Source organism: Oncorhynchus mykiss, chromosome 5 (genome assembly GCF_057628025.1).
Source record: "Oncorhynchus mykiss isolate SJ-2025 chromosome 5, ASM5762802v1, whole genome shotgun sequence".
In the NCBI taxonomy this organism is placed as follows: Eukaryota; Metazoa; Chordata; class Actinopteri; order Salmoniformes; family Salmonidae; genus Oncorhynchus; species Oncorhynchus mykiss.
In genome coordinates, this window is record NC_143026.1 from 41,713,102 (window position 1) to 41,733,493 (window position 20,392).

General features: G+C 44.2%; 1 protein-coding gene and 1 long non-coding RNA gene across 9 annotated transcripts; one reads left to right on the plus strand and one right to left on the minus strand.

Moving 5' to 3' along the window:
• Window positions 1-2,753: 2,753 nt before the first annotated feature.
• On the minus strand, window positions 2,754-3,977 carry LOC149983280 (uncharacterized). The gene is made up of 2 exons (XR_016496055.1): window positions 3,761-3,977; window positions 2,754-3,427 (listed from the first exon to the last, which is right to left on the minus strand). It is a non-coding gene; the product is annotated as an uncharacterized LOC149983280 (long non-coding RNA).
• LOC110523848 (RILP-like protein 1) lies at window positions 2,844-19,022 on the plus strand. 8 transcript variants are annotated; one of them, XM_021602908.3, is made up of 11 exons: window positions 2,855-3,454; window positions 6,334-6,481; window positions 10,549-10,667; window positions 11,102-11,200; window positions 13,590-13,733; window positions 15,643-15,810; window positions 16,740-16,790; window positions 16,875-17,029; window positions 17,199-17,306; window positions 17,547-17,634; window positions 18,207-19,022. In XM_021602908.3, the coding sequence occupies exons 1-11, from the start codon at window positions 3,167-3,169 to the stop codon at window positions 18,210-18,212; spliced, it is 1,374 nt and encodes a 457-aa protein (XP_021458583.2). In that variant the 5' UTR covers window positions 2,855-3,166; the 3' UTR covers window positions 18,213-19,022. The 8 variants fall into 8 exon arrangements, with proteins under 8 accessions (XP_090090977.1, XP_021458586.2, XP_021458582.2 ...); XM_021602907.3 differs by lacking the exon at window positions 17,547-17,634 and having other exon boundaries at window positions 2,851-3,454; XM_090234850.1 differs by lacking the exon at window positions 16,740-16,790.
• Window positions 19,023-20,392: the final 1,370 nt, after the last annotated feature.

Consider the following 20,392-nt stretch of genomic DNA (forward strand, 5'->3'; position numbering starts at 1 on the left):
AATGGGTCCCTGGTATTATATCTACAGCCATATGGGTGGGTATCCCAGCAGTTTCCAACATAATATTTTTTTTACTGTTGCCTAGGTTTTTAACTTGGACCCATTTGTATGTATATATTCCTTTATGAGACACATGTCCCTCTGAGATGAATTATGATTGATTACGCACAAAGGTGAATTTAATTGTTTCCAGGCGTCATCTGCGTAATGCTCATGCTAGGTGAAATGGGTATATTTTGGGGAAGTGAGCACTCCGTTTGTTTGTTGGACCTGACGAAGATCCGTTTCGGATCAAAACGTAGTCATTCAATAAATTGGGAGCTTAAAGAGTGTGCAGGCCTTCTTGTTCTTCACTAGTATTATTTATTAGCTCAGCACCTATGTTTTTTAAGGATGTGCGGATGACCACAAGCTTTTCTAATAGCCCCAAGCACACATCAAATCCACAAAGAAATGGTGAATTGAGCACAAAATCAATATTTTCAATGGCCATCTCAGTCTCCGGACTTGAACCCCATTGAAAACCTGTGGTTTGAATTGAAGAGGCCAGTCCATAAGTGCAGATGAAGGCTATCAAGGATCTGGAAAGATTATGTATGGAGGAATGGTCTAAGATCCCTTCCACTGCGTTCTCCAAAGTCCATAAAACATTTTAGAAAAAGCTTCAGTGTTGTTATCATCACAAGGCGAGCAGGGGCATCAATTGGGTACCGCAGGGTAATATCCTTTGATTATGTAGTGCTTACTTTAGAATGTTGTAGTATACTGTAGATAACTATAGTAAATACTACAGTATTATGCGCAAATAAACACTGTAGTAAATACTACAGTAATGTATGCAAAAACACTACAGTTTTTTAACTATAGTAATGCTGAAGTATTTAATTTGCATATACTACATCCATTCTCATCCCCCATATCTTAATTTGTGCCACCCAGGAGTGAGAAACCTACATACCAAGTATAGACCATATTGTGCTCCCCACAGGTCATAGAAAAAGCAGAAGCACTGAACTACCCATTCACACTCCAGTCCTACCTGCCTACAGGTTATGGGAAATTTGCTCTTTTACTATTTGTCCAGTAGATTGTCAAATATAATTCAACAAAAACAATATAGTAAATAATACAGTAATATCTGCAAAAATTAACTACAGTAATTGCTATAGTAAATACAGGTTATGGGACATTTGCCCTTTTAGTATTTGTCTAGTAGATTGTCAAATATAATTAAACAAAAACACTATAGTAAATAATACAGTATTATCTGCAAAAATTAACTACAGTAATTGCTATAGTAAATACTACACTTTATATAGTATACTATAGTCTTTTTTTCATATGGACTGCAGGAAGAGAGGGGCATGCCACCAGTACTTTAGGGCCTCAAACTTCTCCTCCAATGCAACAGTAACAGCGCCCATGTGCATATCTTATAGACTATGATGAGTTCTAGAAATTATATCTAATCTGAATTTTTACAGTAAAAACCTACAGTATGTGGACACTTGGTATTCCAGTTTACAGAGCAAATAATGTCTACACACTAAGTACATGAAGTACTGTACTTCAACAAATGATATTGCCTCAAGTCACACATTCTCATGCAGTGTTCAAGTATGCACTAATATCAAATGTAGTGGTGAGCTATATCTTCACAGGCTGATTTATGACCAAATCAACTAAACTATCCCTCAATGGAAACATTAAAACTGGAAAAGCTCATTGCATTTCTTCTATTTTCTTCTGAGTTTCACCAACCCAGGCCATTCTGTCTTTCCACTTACCTGAGTATGTTGTTTTTAGGTGTAAGGAAACTCAACTAGACCAGAGACTTTGTGCAACTGAGCTGACTGCTTTGAGCTTCACGAGGAAAGTAACACTTTGTTCCAGCGTGCAGCCATGTCATAACCCCTCCCATTGCACCTTGGTGTTTGTTTCCCTCTCCTCTTTTTTTCTCATTCCCCTCCTCTCTAATTCCTCCTCCTCCTCTTTCTCCTCCTTCTCCGAACTAACTCACTCAATTAAAGAAAACAAGCGTTGTTAACCTAATTTTCTGTATGTTTGTCTGTCTGTATTTTATAGTTTTATCTGTGAATTAGGCCTTATAGCCTAATTGAATTGTATGTTTACGTATAAAACCAATGTATGGATTTGGTTGACTATTACAGATGTAGGATCTTAATTTGATCCAGTTTGCTACAGCAGGAAAATAATGTTGCAGCAACAGGAAATATAAATCGTTATGTGGATTTTAATTAATGGACATTTTTGTAGGGGTTGGTACATTTTTCGTATGGGAAAATCAAGTCTGACATTTTTAAGTGGAAATTACAAACTTCAGAAGCCTGTTTAAACCTCAAATATACTAAACGTTTTACATGTCGTGTATTGCAGGAAATGTGTCCTGTAACAGGGTGATCAAATTAAAATCCTACATCTGTATGGCTTTGGTTTAAAGATCATGTTTATATCATATTGTGCCTTTTTATTTGACAGTATACTGCAGTTCAGTGTGGCTTCACACAGTCAATGTTATCCTTTGTATAATTAACACAATCCAGGCATTACACTGATCTGATTTCTAATATTGTGGTCTTAATTAGGATGCCTATGTGATGTCTAGTCCTTTTCCCCTCATTACTTCGGATCATAGACTGTTTAACTGTAGGCTCTTCAATTACCATAGACGTGCACTAAATCTGTCAGAACAATTAATATCACAACTGAATATCTTCTTCTCACACCACTGAGACTGAGATGTCATGTTTTTATTTATTTTTCAAATTCACCCTAGTGGCGACCTCAACCGATTGATATTCCTGACATGCGCATTACAAACTGCAATCTGACCACATAATCGGGAGAGAACGACAGCGCAGCAGAACCGCAATGGGAAGGCGGGTGATTTTATCAAATTGATCAAAAATCGCTGACAAGATGTCCGACGCGAGTAGAAAATCCCAATCGATACGCATCTGTACTTATTGACGTGGACACGATACACACAGAACCTGCAGAACAACCAAAAGTAAATACTTTTTCCAAGGGGACGAAGTTTGTTGTGTCGAAGGAAATATAATAGCCCGGTAAAGCAGGGAGAGACTGCGGAAAACTGCCAGAGCGGGGGGACAGTCAGAATACAAACCCACCCACCCAGTCAGCCATGGAAGAGTTTGGGTCAGCGTTGGAGAAGAATGTGGCCGATTTAACGGTTATGGACGTGTATGACATAGCCGCGGTGGTGGGCCAGGAGTTTGAGCGGATCATTGATCAGTATGGATGCGAGGCTCTGTCCAGGCTCATGCCAAAAGTGGTGCGGGTGCTGGAGATCCTGGAGGTGATGGTCAGTAGGAACAGCATCAGCCCGGAGACAGAAGAGTTGAGGCTGGAACTGGACAAACTACGGCTGGACCGGATGGACCGGCTGGAGAAAGAGAAGAAACATAAGAAGGTCATAATTAGTTTATACATGATAAGATTAATAATATGCCAAGTTGTAACCAAACATAATTGATAACAGTAGGCCAAATAATGTTTGGTGCAGATATGACAATAATGGTAACAAACATAGAAAAGTTTAAGAGAAGACAACTCATTTGTCATGCCATCATGAAAAGAATGCAATGAGATTATTTTAACAATAACTTTGGAAAGTGTACTAAGCATTTAGAAAATCTAACTGATATGCCCAAATAAAATTGGTCTCTGACGTGAATGACACTTCATTGACTGAGGATATTGTTACAATTAGGCCTACCTCTTTGTATCGCTGCTATGTCGCAGAAAATCACTTAGGATGTTTTGGGGATAGAAATATGCTCTTACAAAATATATAGGGCCACAACACAAGTGTTCACTTGACTAGTGCATTACTGTGCATAGTAGGTCTATAACGCGTTTACACGAAGGCATATCTCTCTACCCTAATCATGTCCCTCTGCGACAGTCAGAGTAGGTGCACTAAAAATAAAAATGTCGTTGCTGGTCTCATGACAGTGACATGGTGGGAGTTAAACTGGCCTGTCATTGGTTGACTGAGATGTGTCTCCTGACTCAAATAAAGTGTGTCACGACATGAATGTTACTTAGGCAAGAGAGCCATGTTTATTACATCAAATAAAATTGTATTAGTCACATGCCCACAATGCTTACTTAGGAGCCCCTAACCAACAATGCAGTTTACAAAAATACAGATAACAATAAGAAATAAAAGTAACAAATAATTAAAGAGCAGCAGTAAAATAACAATAGCGAGACTATATACAGGGGGGGTACCAGTACAGAGTCGATGTGCGGGGGCACCGGTTAGTTGAGGTAATATGTACATGTAGGTAGAGTTATGGCCCCTGGAAATGCTTAAGATGATATGTTTAAACTTAAACTTCAAATAAATGCTTTGGAAATGTTCAGTAGAAGGTTAAGTAGGCCAGAGAAAAATGTGGGTTCCTTAAGTGTTCTTTGGGAAGGGTGATAGTTCTATGTGGAACCATACTAACCCAAATAACCTGTTGAGCCCTTCAATGGTTCTTAGCAGTTCAAAAAAAGGGTTATTTCCCCTTTATTGATAATTAAAATGTAGTGGCTGTGGCTCGTTAGAATATTTTGGCTCGTGCACTGTTCACAGCTCGTTTTGTGCACGAGAGTGTCACTCCAGTTGATCTAATCTGTTGTGTTACGCGATTGTAGCACATGGGGACGTGTGAAACTAACTGAGCGCTTCAGCACTCGGGGGGTCCCCGTCTGTGAGCTCGTGTGGCCTACGACTTTGCGGTTGAGGCATTGTTACTCCTAGACGTTTCCACTTCACAATAACAGCACTTGACCGGGGCAGCTCTAACAGGGCATACATTTGATGAACTGACTTGTTGGAAAGGTGGCACCCTATAACTTTGAAAGTCACTGAGCTCTTCCATAAGGCCATTCTACTGCCAATGTTTGTCTATGGAGATTGCACTGCTGTGCGTTCGATTTTATACACCTGTCAGCAACGCGTGTGATTGGAATAGCCGAATCCACTCATTTGAAGGGGTGTCCACATACTGCTGAATATAGGGTGTATATGTGACCATGGCCAGTGACAGTATCTTGTGAAAGACTCACATATGGCCTTGTGTCAATTAAGAACGGTTGACAAATAAGTCAGTAGTTCTCAATTCTTTCCTCAGGGACCCCCAGCCGTTCCAGAGCTAGCACACCTGATTCAACTTGTTAATTAACACAATAATAACATCGAAGGCATTTTTACAATTTAACATGGCTATTAACCAAGAATGAAAAACCCTGGATGGTTCTACAAGGATCCTTTGAGATTTAGAAAGATTCTTTATAGAACCATTCTCCATAAAGGTTCTTTAAAGAACCATTTATAAGGGTTCAATATAGCCCCAAAAAGGGTTGTAAGCATAGCGGAACCCTATATTGGTGCTATATAGAGGTTTTTGTAATGGTTCTTTATAGGACCTTAGGAAAGGGTTCTTTACAGCACCATACAGATTCCATTTAGAACCTTATGAGCATAATTCTTTATAGAACCTTCAAAGGTTCCATATAGCAGTAAAAAGGGTTCTGCTATGGTTATAAGCCAATTAACCCTTATTTGGAACTATATAGAACCATTTGTTTTTAGTGTGTAGGCTATGCAAACAACAGTAAAGCTGACAGTAAAGCCAGAGTATAGTCTATGAGACCAACTATCTTTAAACGTCACGAGGATGAAGACATTCATTGACAGACAGGAGAAAGCCACTGTAAAAGTTCAGGTTGACAACAAAACGGATGCCTTTTGTATAGCCTACCAATGCACATGTTGTAGGAAAAAAGGTGCTATCTAGAACCTAAAAGGGTTATTCGGCTGTCCCTATATAGGATAACCCTTTGAAGAACCCTTTTTGGTTCTGTGGAAAGGGTTCTACATGGAACCCAAAGGGTTCTACCTGGAACCAAAAAGGGTTCTCCTATGGGGACAGCCGAAGAACCCTTTTGGAACCCTTTTTTCTGAGTGTGATTACTCAAACAAATCATGGCTCAGTGGTATGTCTGTGGCCACGTCCTAATATTAGCCCAAATGGCTTCTTTTCCTTGTGTGCTTTCAAACCATTGATCAGAGAGGGCTGAATTGGTTAAAGTAATATGGTGGAAACACCACATTTTAAGGATGTGTTTGTGGTGGGGCTGTGAGCAGGCATGAATGGAGAGGAGAGGAGTCTGTGTTTGGAGTGTGTGCGTGCAGACAAGATGTATGGAGTGTGTGTTTGTTAACTCTGTGTGTTTGTGTGTGTGTGTGTGTGTGTGTGTGTGTGTGTGCGTGCGTGCGTTTGTGTGTGTGCGTAGGAGCTGGAGTTGGTAGAGGATGTATGGAGAGGGGAGGCCCAGGACCTGTTGTCTCAGATCGCTCAGCTTCAGGAAGAGAACAAAACACTCCTTACGAACATGTCCATCAAAGACCCCATGAGTGAAGAGGACCTGCAGAGGCACGAAGGTACTAAACCCTGAATCCTAAACCCTTTACTCTACACCCTACAGTCTAAACCCATACATGCACACAATGACAATATTACTTAATTGCCTCTTTTAAAGAATGTTGGTTACACATACATATACACTGTATACACTCTCTCTCTCTCTCTCTCTCTCTGTTGCTTGCTCGCACTCTCTCAACACACACACACACACACACACACACACACACAAAGGAGGCCTTCTCTGTGTTTGAGGCTGAGCCAGGCTCATCACTGCATGATTGGCTCTGTCGTGATGTCACAGAGGGGCTACAGTCCCCCTGCACACAGACACACATGAGAATGAGCACAGAGACAGACCACCCAGTGTTTCGTACACCTGCTAGACTAGGGATAGACATTTTACATTTTTGACTGTTTAGGACTGTAATGTTTAGAACAAAAGGCCTGCACCAGAAAACAAATATTTGCGCATTTATCTGTATGCCAACAGTGCGAAACAATGTCTAATTTATCATAGCCATTACCGATAACCAATCCTAAATGCTAAATTGCCCCATATACTTACATTGCCTTCAGAAAGTATTCACACCCCTTGACATTTTCAACATTTTGTTGTGTAACAGCCTGAATTTAAAATGAATTAAATTGAGATTTTTTTTTATGTCACTGGCCTACATACAATACCCCATAATGTCAAAGTGGAATTATGTTTTTCAATTTTTTTAAAACAAATTAATAAAATGTTTATTACAAGTGAAAAGCTGAAATGTCTTGAGTCAATAAGTATTCAAACCGTTTGTTATGGCAAGCCTAAATAAATTCAGGAGCAAAAATGTGCCTAACATGTTACGTATTAAGTTGTATGGGCTCACTCTGTGTGCAATAATAGTGTTTAACATGATTTTTGAATAACTACCTCATCTCTGTACCCCACACATAGAATTATCTGTAAGGTCCCTCAGTCGAGCAGTGAATATCAAACACAGTTTCAACCCCAAAGACCAGTGTGGTTTTCCAATGAGTCACAAAGAAGGGCCTATTGGTAGATGGGTCCCCCCAAAAAACAGACATCCCTTTGAGCATGGTATATTAATTACACTTTGGATGGTGTATCAATTAGAGGTCGACCGATTAATCGGAATGGTCGAATTCATTTGCCTTTTTAAAATTATTTTTTTACACCTTTATTTAATCTTTATTTAACTAGGCAAGTCAGTTAAGAACATATTCTTATTTTTAATGACGGCCTAGGAATGGTGGGTTAACTGCCTCGACCAGGGGCAGAACGAAAGATTTTCACCTTGTCAGCTCTGGGGATCTAATCTTGCAACCTTACAGTTAACTAGTCCAACGCAATAACAACCTGCCTCTCTCTCGTTGCACTCCAAAAGGGCCTGTTACGCGAATGCAGTAAGCCAAGGTAAATTGCTAGCTAGCATTAAACTTATCTTATAAAAAACAATCAATCAATTATAATCACTATTTATCTACACATGGTTGATGATATTACCAGATATTATCTAGCGTGTCATGCGTTGCGTATAATCTGACTGAGCATACAAGTATCTAAGTATCTGACTGAGCGGTGGTAGGTAGAAGCAGGCGCGTAAACATTCATTCAAACAGCACTTTCGTGTGTTTTGCCAGCAGCTCTTCGTTGTGCGTCAAGCATTGCGCTGTTTATGACTTCAAGCATATCAACTCCGAGATGAGGCTGGTGTAACCGAAGTGAAATTGCTGGCTAGTTAGCGTTTCATTGCTCTGCATGGGTAACGCTGCTTCGAGGGTGGCTGTTGTCGTTGTTCCTGGTTCGAACCCAGGGAGGAGCGAGGAGAGGGACGGAAGCTATACTGTTACACTGGCAGTACTAAAGTGCCTATAAGAACATCCAATATCAAAGATTCATGAAATACAAATGGTATAGAGAGAAATAGTCCTATAATAACTACAACCTAAAACTTCTTACCTGGGAATATTGAAGACTCATGTTAAAAGGAACCACCAGCTTTCATATGTTCTCATGTTCTGAGCAAGGAACTTAAACGTTAGCTTTCTTACATGGCAAATATTGCACTTTTACTTTCTTCTCCAACACTTTGTTTTTCCATTTTCTAAACCAAATTGAACATGTTTCATTATTTATTTGAGGCTAAATTGATTTTATTTATGTATTATATTAAGTTAAAATAAGTGTTCATTCAGTATTGTTGTAATTTCTTAGTAAGCAACTCCAGTGTAGATTTGGCCTTGTGTTTTAGGTTGTTGTATTGCTGAAAGGTGAATTCATCTCCCGGTGTCTGGTGGAAAGCAGACTGAAGCAGGCTTTCCTCTATGATTTTGACTGTGCTTAGCTCCATTCAGTTTCTTTTATTATCCTGAGATTATTGGATTTTTTGTATTGGATTTGCCCCAGACAATAACACTTTCTGTTCAGGACAAACACTTATTTGCTTTGCTACATTTCCTGCAGTATTATTTTAGTTCCTTGTTGCAAACAGGCAGCATGTTTTTGGAATATTTTATTCTGTACAGGATTCCTTCTTTTCACTCTGGTTAATATTGTGGAGTAACTACATTGTTGTTGATCCATCCAGTTCTCCTATCACAGCCATTAAACTCTGTAACTGTTTTAAAGTCACCATTGGCCTCATTGTGAAATCCCTGAGTGGTTTCCTTCCTCTCTGGCAACTGAGTTAGGAAGGACACCTGTATCGTTGTAGTGACTGGGTGTATTGATACACCATCCAATAACTTCACCATGCTCAAAGGGGTGTTCAATGTCTGCTTATTTTTTCCCCCATCTACCAATGGGTTCCTTTCTTTGCGAGGCATTGGAAAACCTCCCTGGTCTTTGTGGTTGAATCTGTGTTTGAAATGCACTGCTCGACTGAGGGACCTTGCAGATAATTGTATGTGTGGGGTACAGAGATGAGGTAGTCATTCAAAAAATTATGTTAAACACTATTATTGCACACAGAGTGAGTCCATGCAACTTATGTGACTTGTTAAACACATGTTTACTGAACTTATTTAGGCTTGCCATAACAAAGGGGTTGAATACTTATTGACTCAAGACATTTCAGCTTCTCATTTGTAATTAATTTTTTATAGAAAAACATAATTCCACTGACATTATTGGGTATTGTGTGTAGGCCAGTGACCAAAAATCTTGATTTAATTCATTTTAAATTCAGGCTGTAACACCACAAAATGTGGAAAAAGTCAGAGTGTGAGTACTTTCTGAAGGCCCTGTAGAGTTTTATAGGCAATTAATTGTGTAGACCTTACGGGATTTTGTGTGCACTCTCAGCACGCGTGTGTAGAGAGATCAGTTGGACACAATTGAGTGAATAAGACACGGAGGGGATAGGGAATTTAGGGAGAAGAACTGTGGGATGCTTGGCTTGGTTTCTTTTTCGTTGTACCCTACAAATGCACTAGTACAAATGGAACACTAGAGTCAAAGCAAATTAACGTTGTCTTCAAGACAACATTTTTGGGAGGATACATTTCACTTACCCATTCGGACAGCCACAAAGCACATTCCACCAAATACTTTTACAGTATTTGAAATAAAGTAGATCTTTGGTTAAAGATCGAGTTTTGACGTTCGTTCGAGTACTTGAGTCGATTACTCATGCCCATCCCTATACTAGACACACACTACATAATCACACATCACGCACACATAAGTCCCCACTAAGTCCCCTCTCCACCAGCTCAGTCCTGACTGAGGTTTTAAAGTCTGGCTTCCTCCATTGCTGATATTCAGGGCTGTGCGTCAGCCACGGGTGCGCCGTTTCTGTGTCAGAGATATCAAGTACGTATGTGTGACTGTTTGCTATTTTAAACCTAGCTAGTCGGGCTTACAGACAGGAACTCGGTTGCTGTGCTCATAATCACTTGATTTATTCTCTAGTGCAGTACAAAAGGTGTACAAATAATACACATACTCACACAGAGTATTCATGTTGTTCTAAGTTGGATCCTTTCTCCTGTGTCTTGGCTGCCAGGTATTTATATTGTTCATCCATACTGAGTTAACCCTCTCTGCTCTGCCATGTTTTCTCTGCTGTGTTGCCAGGTATGTCGGAGCGGGAGCGCCAGGTGATGAAGAAGCTGAAGGAGGTGGTGGACAAGCAGAGAGACGAGATCCGAGCCAAAGACCGCGAGCTCACGCTCAAGAACGAGGACGTTGAGGCAGTAAGGGCAGCAGGATGGGTGCTTGCTTGGGGTAGAACATGTCCCTTTGCACAGACCTAAGATCAGCTGACCCTTCCCCAATCCCAACCTTAACCATTAGGAGGTAGAATACAAAACTGACCTTAGATCAGTGTCAAGGGGAGACTGGGTTAGGGGTCAGGGACTGCTTGTAGACTATGGGGGGATTTGTTTATTTATTAAAGTGTGTTGATTTGATGGATCAATGGCCTGACCCTCTGTTTCCCTCTGTCACATCCCCCTGTACTTCTTCCCTCTCTGGGCCCCACGTTCCTCTCTATTCCGCCTGTCCCCTAACTCTCTCTCCAACTCACTCTACCACCATCTCTTCTTGTTTCTACCCCCTCTTTACTTCCACCCATCCATCCATCTCCCTCCCCGCACCTCCCTTCCCCTCCATCCCTCAATATCTCTAGCTCCAGCAGCAGCAGTCTCGTCTGATGAAGATCAACCATGACCTGCGCCACAAGATCTCCGTGGTGGAAGCTCAGGGGAAAGCCCTCATCGAGCAGAAGGTTCGGCGCCTTAGGATGTGTAATACATATTTTATTACCCACAGTATTTGAAAAACAAAATAGTTCAGAAGTACTTCAACAATGTATACTGAACAAGAATATAAGTTCAACAATTTTAACAAGCTCATATAAGGAAATCAGTCAACTGAAATAACGTGCTCGCCCGCTTCAATGAACGTCTGCGTAGCCAGGCGCTAAAATAGAACTTGGTTATATTTTTGACGCTTGACGAGCTGCAAGTCCCGCCTCTCCCATTTCCTCATTGGTTTTTAGGAGCATATACCCACGTGGGTGATTGAAAGATGAACTGAGGTGCACACTCCAGTCCAGTTGGTGGTGGTAATGCACCTTAAAGTTGGTTGCCAACCTCCATATAAAGTCCGAAGAAGAAGACTGAAGGTGGAGAGATTACTAGAAACTAACTTTTACCCTTTTACCTGTGGATTAATTAACGGAGTAGAGGACCTTGTGCAATTCAGGTAAAATAACAACCCAATGTTTATATCCTAGGACAAATAAGCTGGCAACGGCAAGCTATCTAGCTAAATTGCCTTGAATGTTTCATGTGCTTCGACCTTTTCCTAAATGAATATAGTTGGTTCAGAGTTTGTTTTGATGTATCAATCTTTGGCCTCCCGGGTGGTGCAGTGGTTAAGGGCGCTGTACTGCAGCGCCAGCTGTGCCATCAGAGTCCCTGGGTTCGCGCCCAGGCTCTGTCGTAACCGGCCGCGACCGGGAGGTCCGTGGGGCGACGCACAATTGGCCTAGCGTCGTCCGGGTTAGGGAGGGATTGGTCGGTAGGGATCTCCTTGTCTCATCGCGCACCAGCGACTCCTGTGGCGGGCCGGGCGCAGTGCGCGCTAGCCAACGTTGCACGGTGTAGCCTCCGACACATTGGTGCGACTGGCTTCCGGGTTGGATGCGCGCTGTGTTAAGAACCATTACGGCTGGTTGGGTTGTGTATCGGAGGACGCATGACATTCAGCCTTCATCTCTCCCGAGCCCGTACGGGAGTTGTAGCAATGAGACAAGATAGTAGCTACTACAACAATTGGATACCACAAAATTGGGGAGAAAAAAGGGGTAAAAAAAAAAAAAAAGATATATCAATCTTTGTGTCCTGATGTGGATGGAGAAAATCCACATGTGAGCGATGGTACACGCGGACGCGCGCGCTTGTCCGGTCTAGTCAGCAAGTTAGGACCTAATCTATGGATTTCACATAACTGGGAAGGGGCGCAGCCATGGGTGTAACGTCTGTTGGTGGAAGAAGGTGAGGACCAAGGTGCAGCGTGGTACGTGTTCGGCATTTTATAAATATAACTGAACACTAAATAACAAAGTAACAAATGGCACAACCGAAACTGGTGGTCACAATTATTGTCCCCAACACACACTAAACAGAAAATAACTACCCACAAAACCCATGTGGGCAAGAGCTACCTTGGTGGAAGAAGGTGAGGACCAAGGTGCAGCGTGGTACGTGTTCGGCATTTTATAAATATAACTGAACACTAAATAACAAAGTAACAAATGGCACAACCGAAACTGGTGGTCACAATTATTGTCCCCAACACACACTAAACAGAAAATAACTACCCACAAAACCCATGTGGGCAAGAGCTACCTAAGTATGGTTCTCAATCAGAGACAACGACAGACAACGACATACCCGGCCAAAAACAAAGAAATACAAAAACATAGAAAAAAGAACATAGAACGCCCACCCTAGTCACAACCTGGCCTAACCAAAATAGAGAATAAAAAGCCTCTCTATGGCCAGGGTGTGACAATTGGAGCCATCCCCAACCACTGGGGAGCCAGGCCCAGCCAATCAGAATGATTTTTTTCACACCAAAAGGCTTTATTACAGACAGAAATACTCCTCAGTTTCATCAGCTGTCCAGGTGGCTGTTCTCAGACGATCCCAGAAGGCGGAAGTGGAGGGCTGGCGTGGTTACACATGGTCTGCGGTTGTGAGACCGGTTGGACATACTGCCAAATTCTCTAAAATGACGTTGGAGGCGGCTTATGGTCAAGAAATGAACAATCAGTTCTCATGCAACAGCTCTGGTGGACATTCCTGCAGTCAGCATGCCAATTGCACGATCTGTGCATTTTAGAGTGGCCTTTTATTGTCCCCAGCACAAGATGCACTTGTGTAATCAGCTTCTTGATATGTCACACCAGTCAGGTGGATGGATTATCTTGGAAAGGCTCACTAACAGGGACGTAAACATATTTGTGCACAAAATTTGAGAGAAATAAGCTTTTTGTGCATCTGGAAAATTTCTGCTATCTTTTATTTCAGATGATTTAACATGGAACCAACACTTTACATGTTGCCTTTATATTTTTGTTCAGTATATTATTATATTTGTATCTTAAGGTGGAACTGGAGGCGGGAGCTCAAGCACGGGTACAGGAAATGGGAGCACTTCGGCAGGAAGTGACACGTTTAAGGGAGCGCCTGCAAGGAGACACGCCTCAGGGTTTAGAGGAGCCTCCTCCCCAGCCCCCCTCCCCCGCACAGGTAATAACATCTCCCCAGCCCCCCTCAGCCACACAGGTAATAACAACACCTCCCCAGCCCCCCTCAGCCACACAGGTAATAACAACACCTCCCCAGCCCCCCTCAGCCACACAGGTAATAACAACACCTCCCCAGCCCCCCTCCCCCGCACAGGTAATAACAACACCTCCCCAGCCCCCCTCCCCCGCACAGGTAATAACATCTCCCCAGGCCCCCACCCCGCACAGGTAATAACAACACCTCCCCAGCCCCCCTCCCCACAACAGGTAATAACATCTCCCCAGCCCCCCTCCCCCGCACAGGTAATAACAACACCTCCCCAGCCCCCCTCCCCCGCACAGGTAATAACAACACCTCCCCAGCCCCCCTCCCCCGCACAGGTAATAACATATCCCCAGCCCCCCTCCCCCACACAGGTAATAACACCTCCCCAGCCCCCCTCCCCCGACACAGGTAATAACATATCCCCAGCCCCCCTCCCCCACACAGGTAATAACATCTCCCCAGCCCAGCCCCCGCACAGGTAATAACAACACCTCCCCAGCCCCCCTCAGCCACACAGGTAATAACAACACCTCCCCAGCCCCCCTCCCCCGCACAGGTAATAACAACACCTCCCCAGCCCCCCTCCCCCGCACAGGTAATAACATCTCCCCAGGCCCCCACCCCGCACAGGTAATAACAACACCTCCCCAGCCCCCCTCCCCACAACAGGTAATAACATCTCCCCAGCCCCCCTCCCCCGCACAGGTAATAACAACACCTCCCCAGCCCCCCTCCCCCGCACAGGTAATAACATATCCCCAGCCCCCCTCCCCCACACAGGTAATAACATATCCCCAGCCCCCCTCCCCCACACAGGTAATAACACCTCCCCAGCCCCCCTCCCCCGACACAGGTAATAACATATCCCCAGCCCCCCTCCCCCGCACAGGTAATAACAACACCTCCCCAGCCCCCCTCCCCCACACAGGTAATAACATCTCCCCAGCCCCCCTCCCCCGCACAGGTAATAACAACACCTCCCAGCCCCCCTCCCCCGCACAGGTAATAACATCTCCCCAGCCCCCCTCCCCGCACAGGTAATAACAACACCTCCCCAGCCCCCCTCCCCCACACAGGTAATAACAACACCTCCCCAGCCCCCCTCCCCCACACAGGTAATAACAACACCTCCCCAGCCCCCCTCCCCGCACAGGTAATAACAACACCTCCCCAGCCTCCCTCCCCCGCACAGGTAATAACAACACCTCCCCAGCCCCCCTCCTCCGCACAGGTAATAACAACACCTGCTCAGGTTGGTAGAACCAGCCAGGCACACTGGCAGCTACACAGTTAAGGCTCACCTGCACAGTTATTACAGGGAGACTTGCCCCCAGCAGCCCTATGTGCTTCATTATAACCCTGGCGGCCGCTGGCAGAGTATTATCTTTTCTTTTCACATCTATGAGAAAATCTTTGCAGCCTGAGTCAGTTTATAGCAGTCTGACTGACAGCCTGTAGAGCCGGAGTCTCCTTGAAAAACATGACCTGGCTATCATATGAGGGGTGGGAGGTGGAGGTGGAGGGAAGGGGGGCAGGACAGAAATAGCCCCCCCCCTCTCTACCCCTCCACAGCCAGCAAGCCAGCCAACCAGCATGCAAGCCAGAGACATGTAGACAGAGACAGAAAGGCAGCCAGACAATTCAGGACAGCTAAAAGTGACCTGGCAATGACCTTTGTAGTCACATGCACACCAAACTGGTTTACTGGTAGCCGAATGAAAAGCAGATTTTTCACAGACTTCATACAGAAAGTGGAACACATATCACCCACAGTACTCTGCAGTACCATTTATGTTGTCACTTTTCTTTTACAATGACTAACCCTCGATAAAGGTACAATACAAAAAATATCTCCCCCTCACAGCCTGGTAGCCCCTGCTCCTCAGAGGTGGGGGCTCAGGGTGTGGGCTGGCCAGAACCAGACAGTCACTACCACCCTGAGCTGATGTTGGGGGGGTACGATCCGGCCCCGCGCCTCCCGTCCCTGGATGACGATGATGAGGATGTAGAGGAAGAGGCAGTGTTGCTATGGGTAACACTGTTGTGCTAGCTAGCTAGCCGCCCCCAGAATGGTGTGTTTGCCGTGACCTCTAACCTTTGCACCACACACTGTCCCCTTAAACAGTGTCCTATTGACGCTGCTATCGCTAGAGCACAGAGTTGAGATGCTGCCTCATTCACCTGTACGCGTGTGGGATTGTGAAGTTTGATTGCATTTCAAGGGCTGTGTATTTGATTCAGCCAACCTTGAGTCAGTGAACCCTTTTCCCTAACTTTACCACATGGGTGTGTGTTTGAGAGGAAGAGGAAGAGGAAGAGTGAGGTTTTGTGTTGGAGTATGTGCACAGTCGGCGTGTGTGTCGGGGTGTGTTATAAACGTGCACAGTGTGTATGTGGGAGTGTGTGTGTGTGTGTGTGTGTGCTCCTGCCTGCAGTTCTACTACCCCAGTATGTGCACCCTAACTGTTGATTATGACGGCACAAAGCATGTGTGAGTCAAGTATCCCTGTGCCAACTATGTCAGACTGTGTGTGCGTGTGAGAACCCACTGTCCCTACACCCACTGGGGCAGACCGTACCACTGCAGCTGTCACCTCTAAACATAGACTGCTCTGACGCCCCTGTAACAGCACATGGACTAGTCCCTGCAACACACGCAATAGCAGAGTATGTAGTTTGTACCAACGGGACCTCGGAACACAAGCTCAGCCTGTAACGATTATAGCATGACTGTCCTTGGTGCCTATTTTTTCACACGCCATTTGCTACAGCGTGGCTTAAGACTGTTTTCTGCATGACTGACCTCTGTTGGTTGCATGCAGTGAGTTAGTCTGAAGTATCTCAACCTGAGGTGCACTTCTGGCTGTAGGGAATGAAGGAAGGGAGGAGAGAAGGGTGCATTTCTTAAGTATTGGAACAGGGCCCAGTGTCTGACCTACAGTTCTCTTCCTGTGCCACTAGGAGGCGATGTGTGATGAGGACACACCTGCTCTGTTCCAACACTTTACCAAGGTATCCCTCCTTCCTGCCTGTCCTCTATTCCTTCCTTTCCTTTCTTCCTTCGTCCCACGGTGTAATGTGGCTGTACCTCACTAGGAGGCGCTATGTGATGAGGAGGGCGGAGGCCTGGACCAGAAGGATCCCAACAGGCCCCGGTTCACACTGCAGGAGCTGAGAGACGTTCTGCACGAGAGAAACGAGCTCAAGGCCAAAGTGTTCATGCTGCAGGAGGAGATCGCCTACTACAAAAGGCAGCCCTATTTATTTTCACCATACAAACAGAACATGTTTTTTTTTAATCAGATGAGATTAACACAAGTTGTCAGGTTAAATTTAAGAAGTTAAAAGTTAACAGTATTGGAGTCAACAATATTGACAATGATGATGGTGGAGTGATGACTGTTCTTCCTCTCTCTCCAGTGAAGAGGCGGAGGACGAGACCGGCCCCCCTACTCCTTCCCCTTCTCCCGAACAACTGAGGGCGCGGCCCCGACCCAACGCACAGCCCGAGTCAGGAATCAAACGCCTGTACGTACCACACACCCGCAGATACACTGGATTCTGATCTACACCAAACTGGGTGTAGCAACGTATCTCACAGAGGAAGGAAATAAATCAAATGGGCTGTGTTTGATGTGGTCCCTCTCTTCCCTCTCCCTCTATCTCCGCTTGTCTTTCTGTGTGTGTGTGTGTGTGTGTGTGTGTGTGTGTGTGTGTGTGTGTGTGTGTGTGTGTGTGTACCTCTGTGTGTGTACCTCTGTGTGACAGGATCTTCACAGCCATAATGCCGATGGTGGCAGCTGGTTTGATTTCAGATGACCCCACTTTACAGCCAATCAGACATCTCATATCCCTTGTACGACCCCCCGTTATTGGTTGGCCTCTGTGTCACTCACTGTCTTAGCTAACACCTTCTTCCCCTGTATGTCGTATTGGTGGGGCCAGGAGTTATTCCTGACTTTGTGATCTGACCAGTAAAAACTCTGGGCCCTGGTTATCGCACCTGCATGGACCCTCTCATCCGTTGTAGATGTTTATATTCTGATTGGCTGACTGTGGGGCTATCTAAATCACTGTCCAATGGAAAGATGATTTGAATGATCAAATCAGCCAGTCAGAATAGGGTGTGTATTCACTTCCTGTCCCGTTAACAGATTTTTTATAACTATTGCTTTTCCTCTGCTTCTGTTGCTTTGTGCATATAACTCTAACCATGATGCACTTTGTCTCATCTCAGAACTCACTGTGTAGAAATGCGTCTCAGGTCTCCGTATTTTAACAGTTATAACCACAGAACTCTAAAGTCATGAGAGACTAAAGAATATGTCTGGAGGACATACGGCAACAATGACGCTGGGTAGTGAAGTACACTTTTTTTGTCTCTCTTTTCTCTGTACTTTTCCATCCTCGCTTCCTCTCATCTCTCAGGTTTAGCTTCTTCTCTCGCGACAAGAGGCGGAACTCCCAGCGGAATGCACAGTTTGAAGACAGCTTCAGCTCGTGGGCGGGAAAGGATGAGGTGTACACCGAACAGGCCCAGGAGGCTTTGCAGCACATATAGGGCACGTTCCTCTGACCAGGCATTGTTGACGCCTGCCAGATCTTACAACGCATGGATAGGTATTTTAAGTATCAGCTAACCACATCACATGTTATAGCAATCTGTCAGGCGATGAAATAGTCAATGACGTGGCACGCAACCATTGGTTGATGAGTGCAACGTCTTACCAGGAGAACGTGACGTCGTAATTGGACAGCGCTTTATGATGAGGTCACTCAGAACCATCTCACTGTAATGCCCCGCCCATGCCCACCATGTGAGCTGCAGTAGCACTTAAGGGACAGTTTGAAATTTACTGGGGTGGGGAGTTGGTCCAAAATAGGGGAGGGTTGTCAAACATATTTTTTTGCTTTGGGGAGGGTTGTGTGATTTTTTTTATTGGGCACAGGGGAGGGTGGTGTATTTTTTCCCTGGCTTACATTCCCCATTTAGCAGGTTTTACTATATAATGTCTTCCATATAGTCACATTTCCTCATCTGTTTGCTTGCACCTCCCCTATCAAGGTGTTTTGGTACTTCCCTTATGCACTACACTTTTCTGCATGATTACTATACAGTCAACTCTATCCTGCTCTCTATACATAGTGACAATAGTGGATCTGCAATAAGTTAACTAGCAATCATACCACATAAAATCATTCAAATCTGCACCGATTTTCAATATAATTCCACAAGAACAAAAACGAATAGCTGATAGGCAGTAGAGAGGCCAGGGTCATCATTGTGCAGGAAAGAACAGTCAAGACATGATACAGTGCCTTGCGAAAGTATTCGGCCCCCTTGAACTTTGCGACCTTTTGCCACATTTCAGGCTTCAAACATAAAGATATAAAACTGTATTTTTTTGTGAAGAATCAACAACAAGTGGGACACAATCATGAAGTGGAACGACATTTATTGGATATTTCAAACTTTTTTAACAAATCAAAAACTGAAAAATTGGGCGTGCAAAATTATTCAGCCCCTTTACTTTCAGTGCAGCAAACTCTCTCCAGAAGTTCAGTGAGGATCTCTGAATGATCCAATGTTGACCTAAATGACTAATGATGATAAATACAATCCACCTGTGTGTAATCAAGACTCCGTATAAATGCACCTGCACTGTGATAGTCTCAGAGGTCCGTCAAAAGCGCAGAGAGCATCATGAAGAACAAGGAACACACCAGGCAGGTCCGAGATACTGTTGTGAAGAAGTTTAAAGCCGGATTTGGATACAAAAAGATTTCCCAAGCTTTAAACATCCCAAGGAGCACTGTGCAAGCGATAATATTGAAATGGAAGGAGTATCAGACCACTGCAAATCTAGCAAGACCTAGCTGTCCCTCTAAACTTTCAGCTCATACAAGGAGAAGACTGATCAGAGATGCAGCCAAGAGGCCCATGATCACTCTGGATGAACTGCAGAGATCTACAGCTGAGGTGGGAGACTCTGTCCATAGGACAGCAATCAGTCGTATATTGCACAAATCTGGCCTTTATGGAAGAGTGGCAAGAAGAAAGCCATTCTTAAAGATATCCATAAAAAGTGTCGTTTAAAGTTTGCCACAAGCCACCTGGGAGACACACCAAACATGTGGAAGAAGGTGCTCTGGTCAGATGAAACCAAAATTGAACTTTTTGGCAACAATGCAAAACGTTATGTTTGGCGTAAAAGCAACACAGCTGAACACACCATCCCCACTGTCAAACATGGTGGTGGCAGCATCATGGTTTGGGCCTGCTTTTCTTCAGCAGGGACAGGGAAGATGGTTAAAATTGATGGGAAGATGGATGGAGCCAAATACAGGACCATTCTGGAAGAAAACCTGATGGAGTCTGCAAAAGACCTGAGACTGGGACGGAGATTTGTCTTCCAACAAGACAATGATCCAAAACATAAAGCAAAATCTACAATGGAATGGTTCAAAAATAAACATATCCAGGTGTTAGAATGGCCAAGTCAAAGTCCAGACCTGAATCCAATCGAGAATCTGTGGAAAGAACTGAAAACTGCTGTTCACAAATGCTCTCCATCCAACCTCACTGAGCTCGAGCTGTTTTGCAAGGAGGAATG

What these genes read in the sequence shown, in the direction of transcription:
- LOC110523848 (XM_021602907.3), top strand. Translation starts at nt 3,167, where the DNA reads ATGGAAGAGTTTGGGTCAGCGTTGGAGAAGAATGTGGCCGATTTAACG. An exon ending in AGAACGAGGACGTTGAGGCA is followed by an intron (nt 10,668 to 11,101) that starts GTAAGGGCAGCA and finishes CAATATCTCTAG; the next exon opens with CTCCAGCAGCAGCAGTCTCG. An exon ending in GAGTCAGGAATCAAACGCCT is followed by an intron (nt 17,307 to 18,206) that starts GTACGTACCACA and finishes CTCATCTCTCAG; the next exon opens with GTTTAGCTTCTTCTCTCGCG.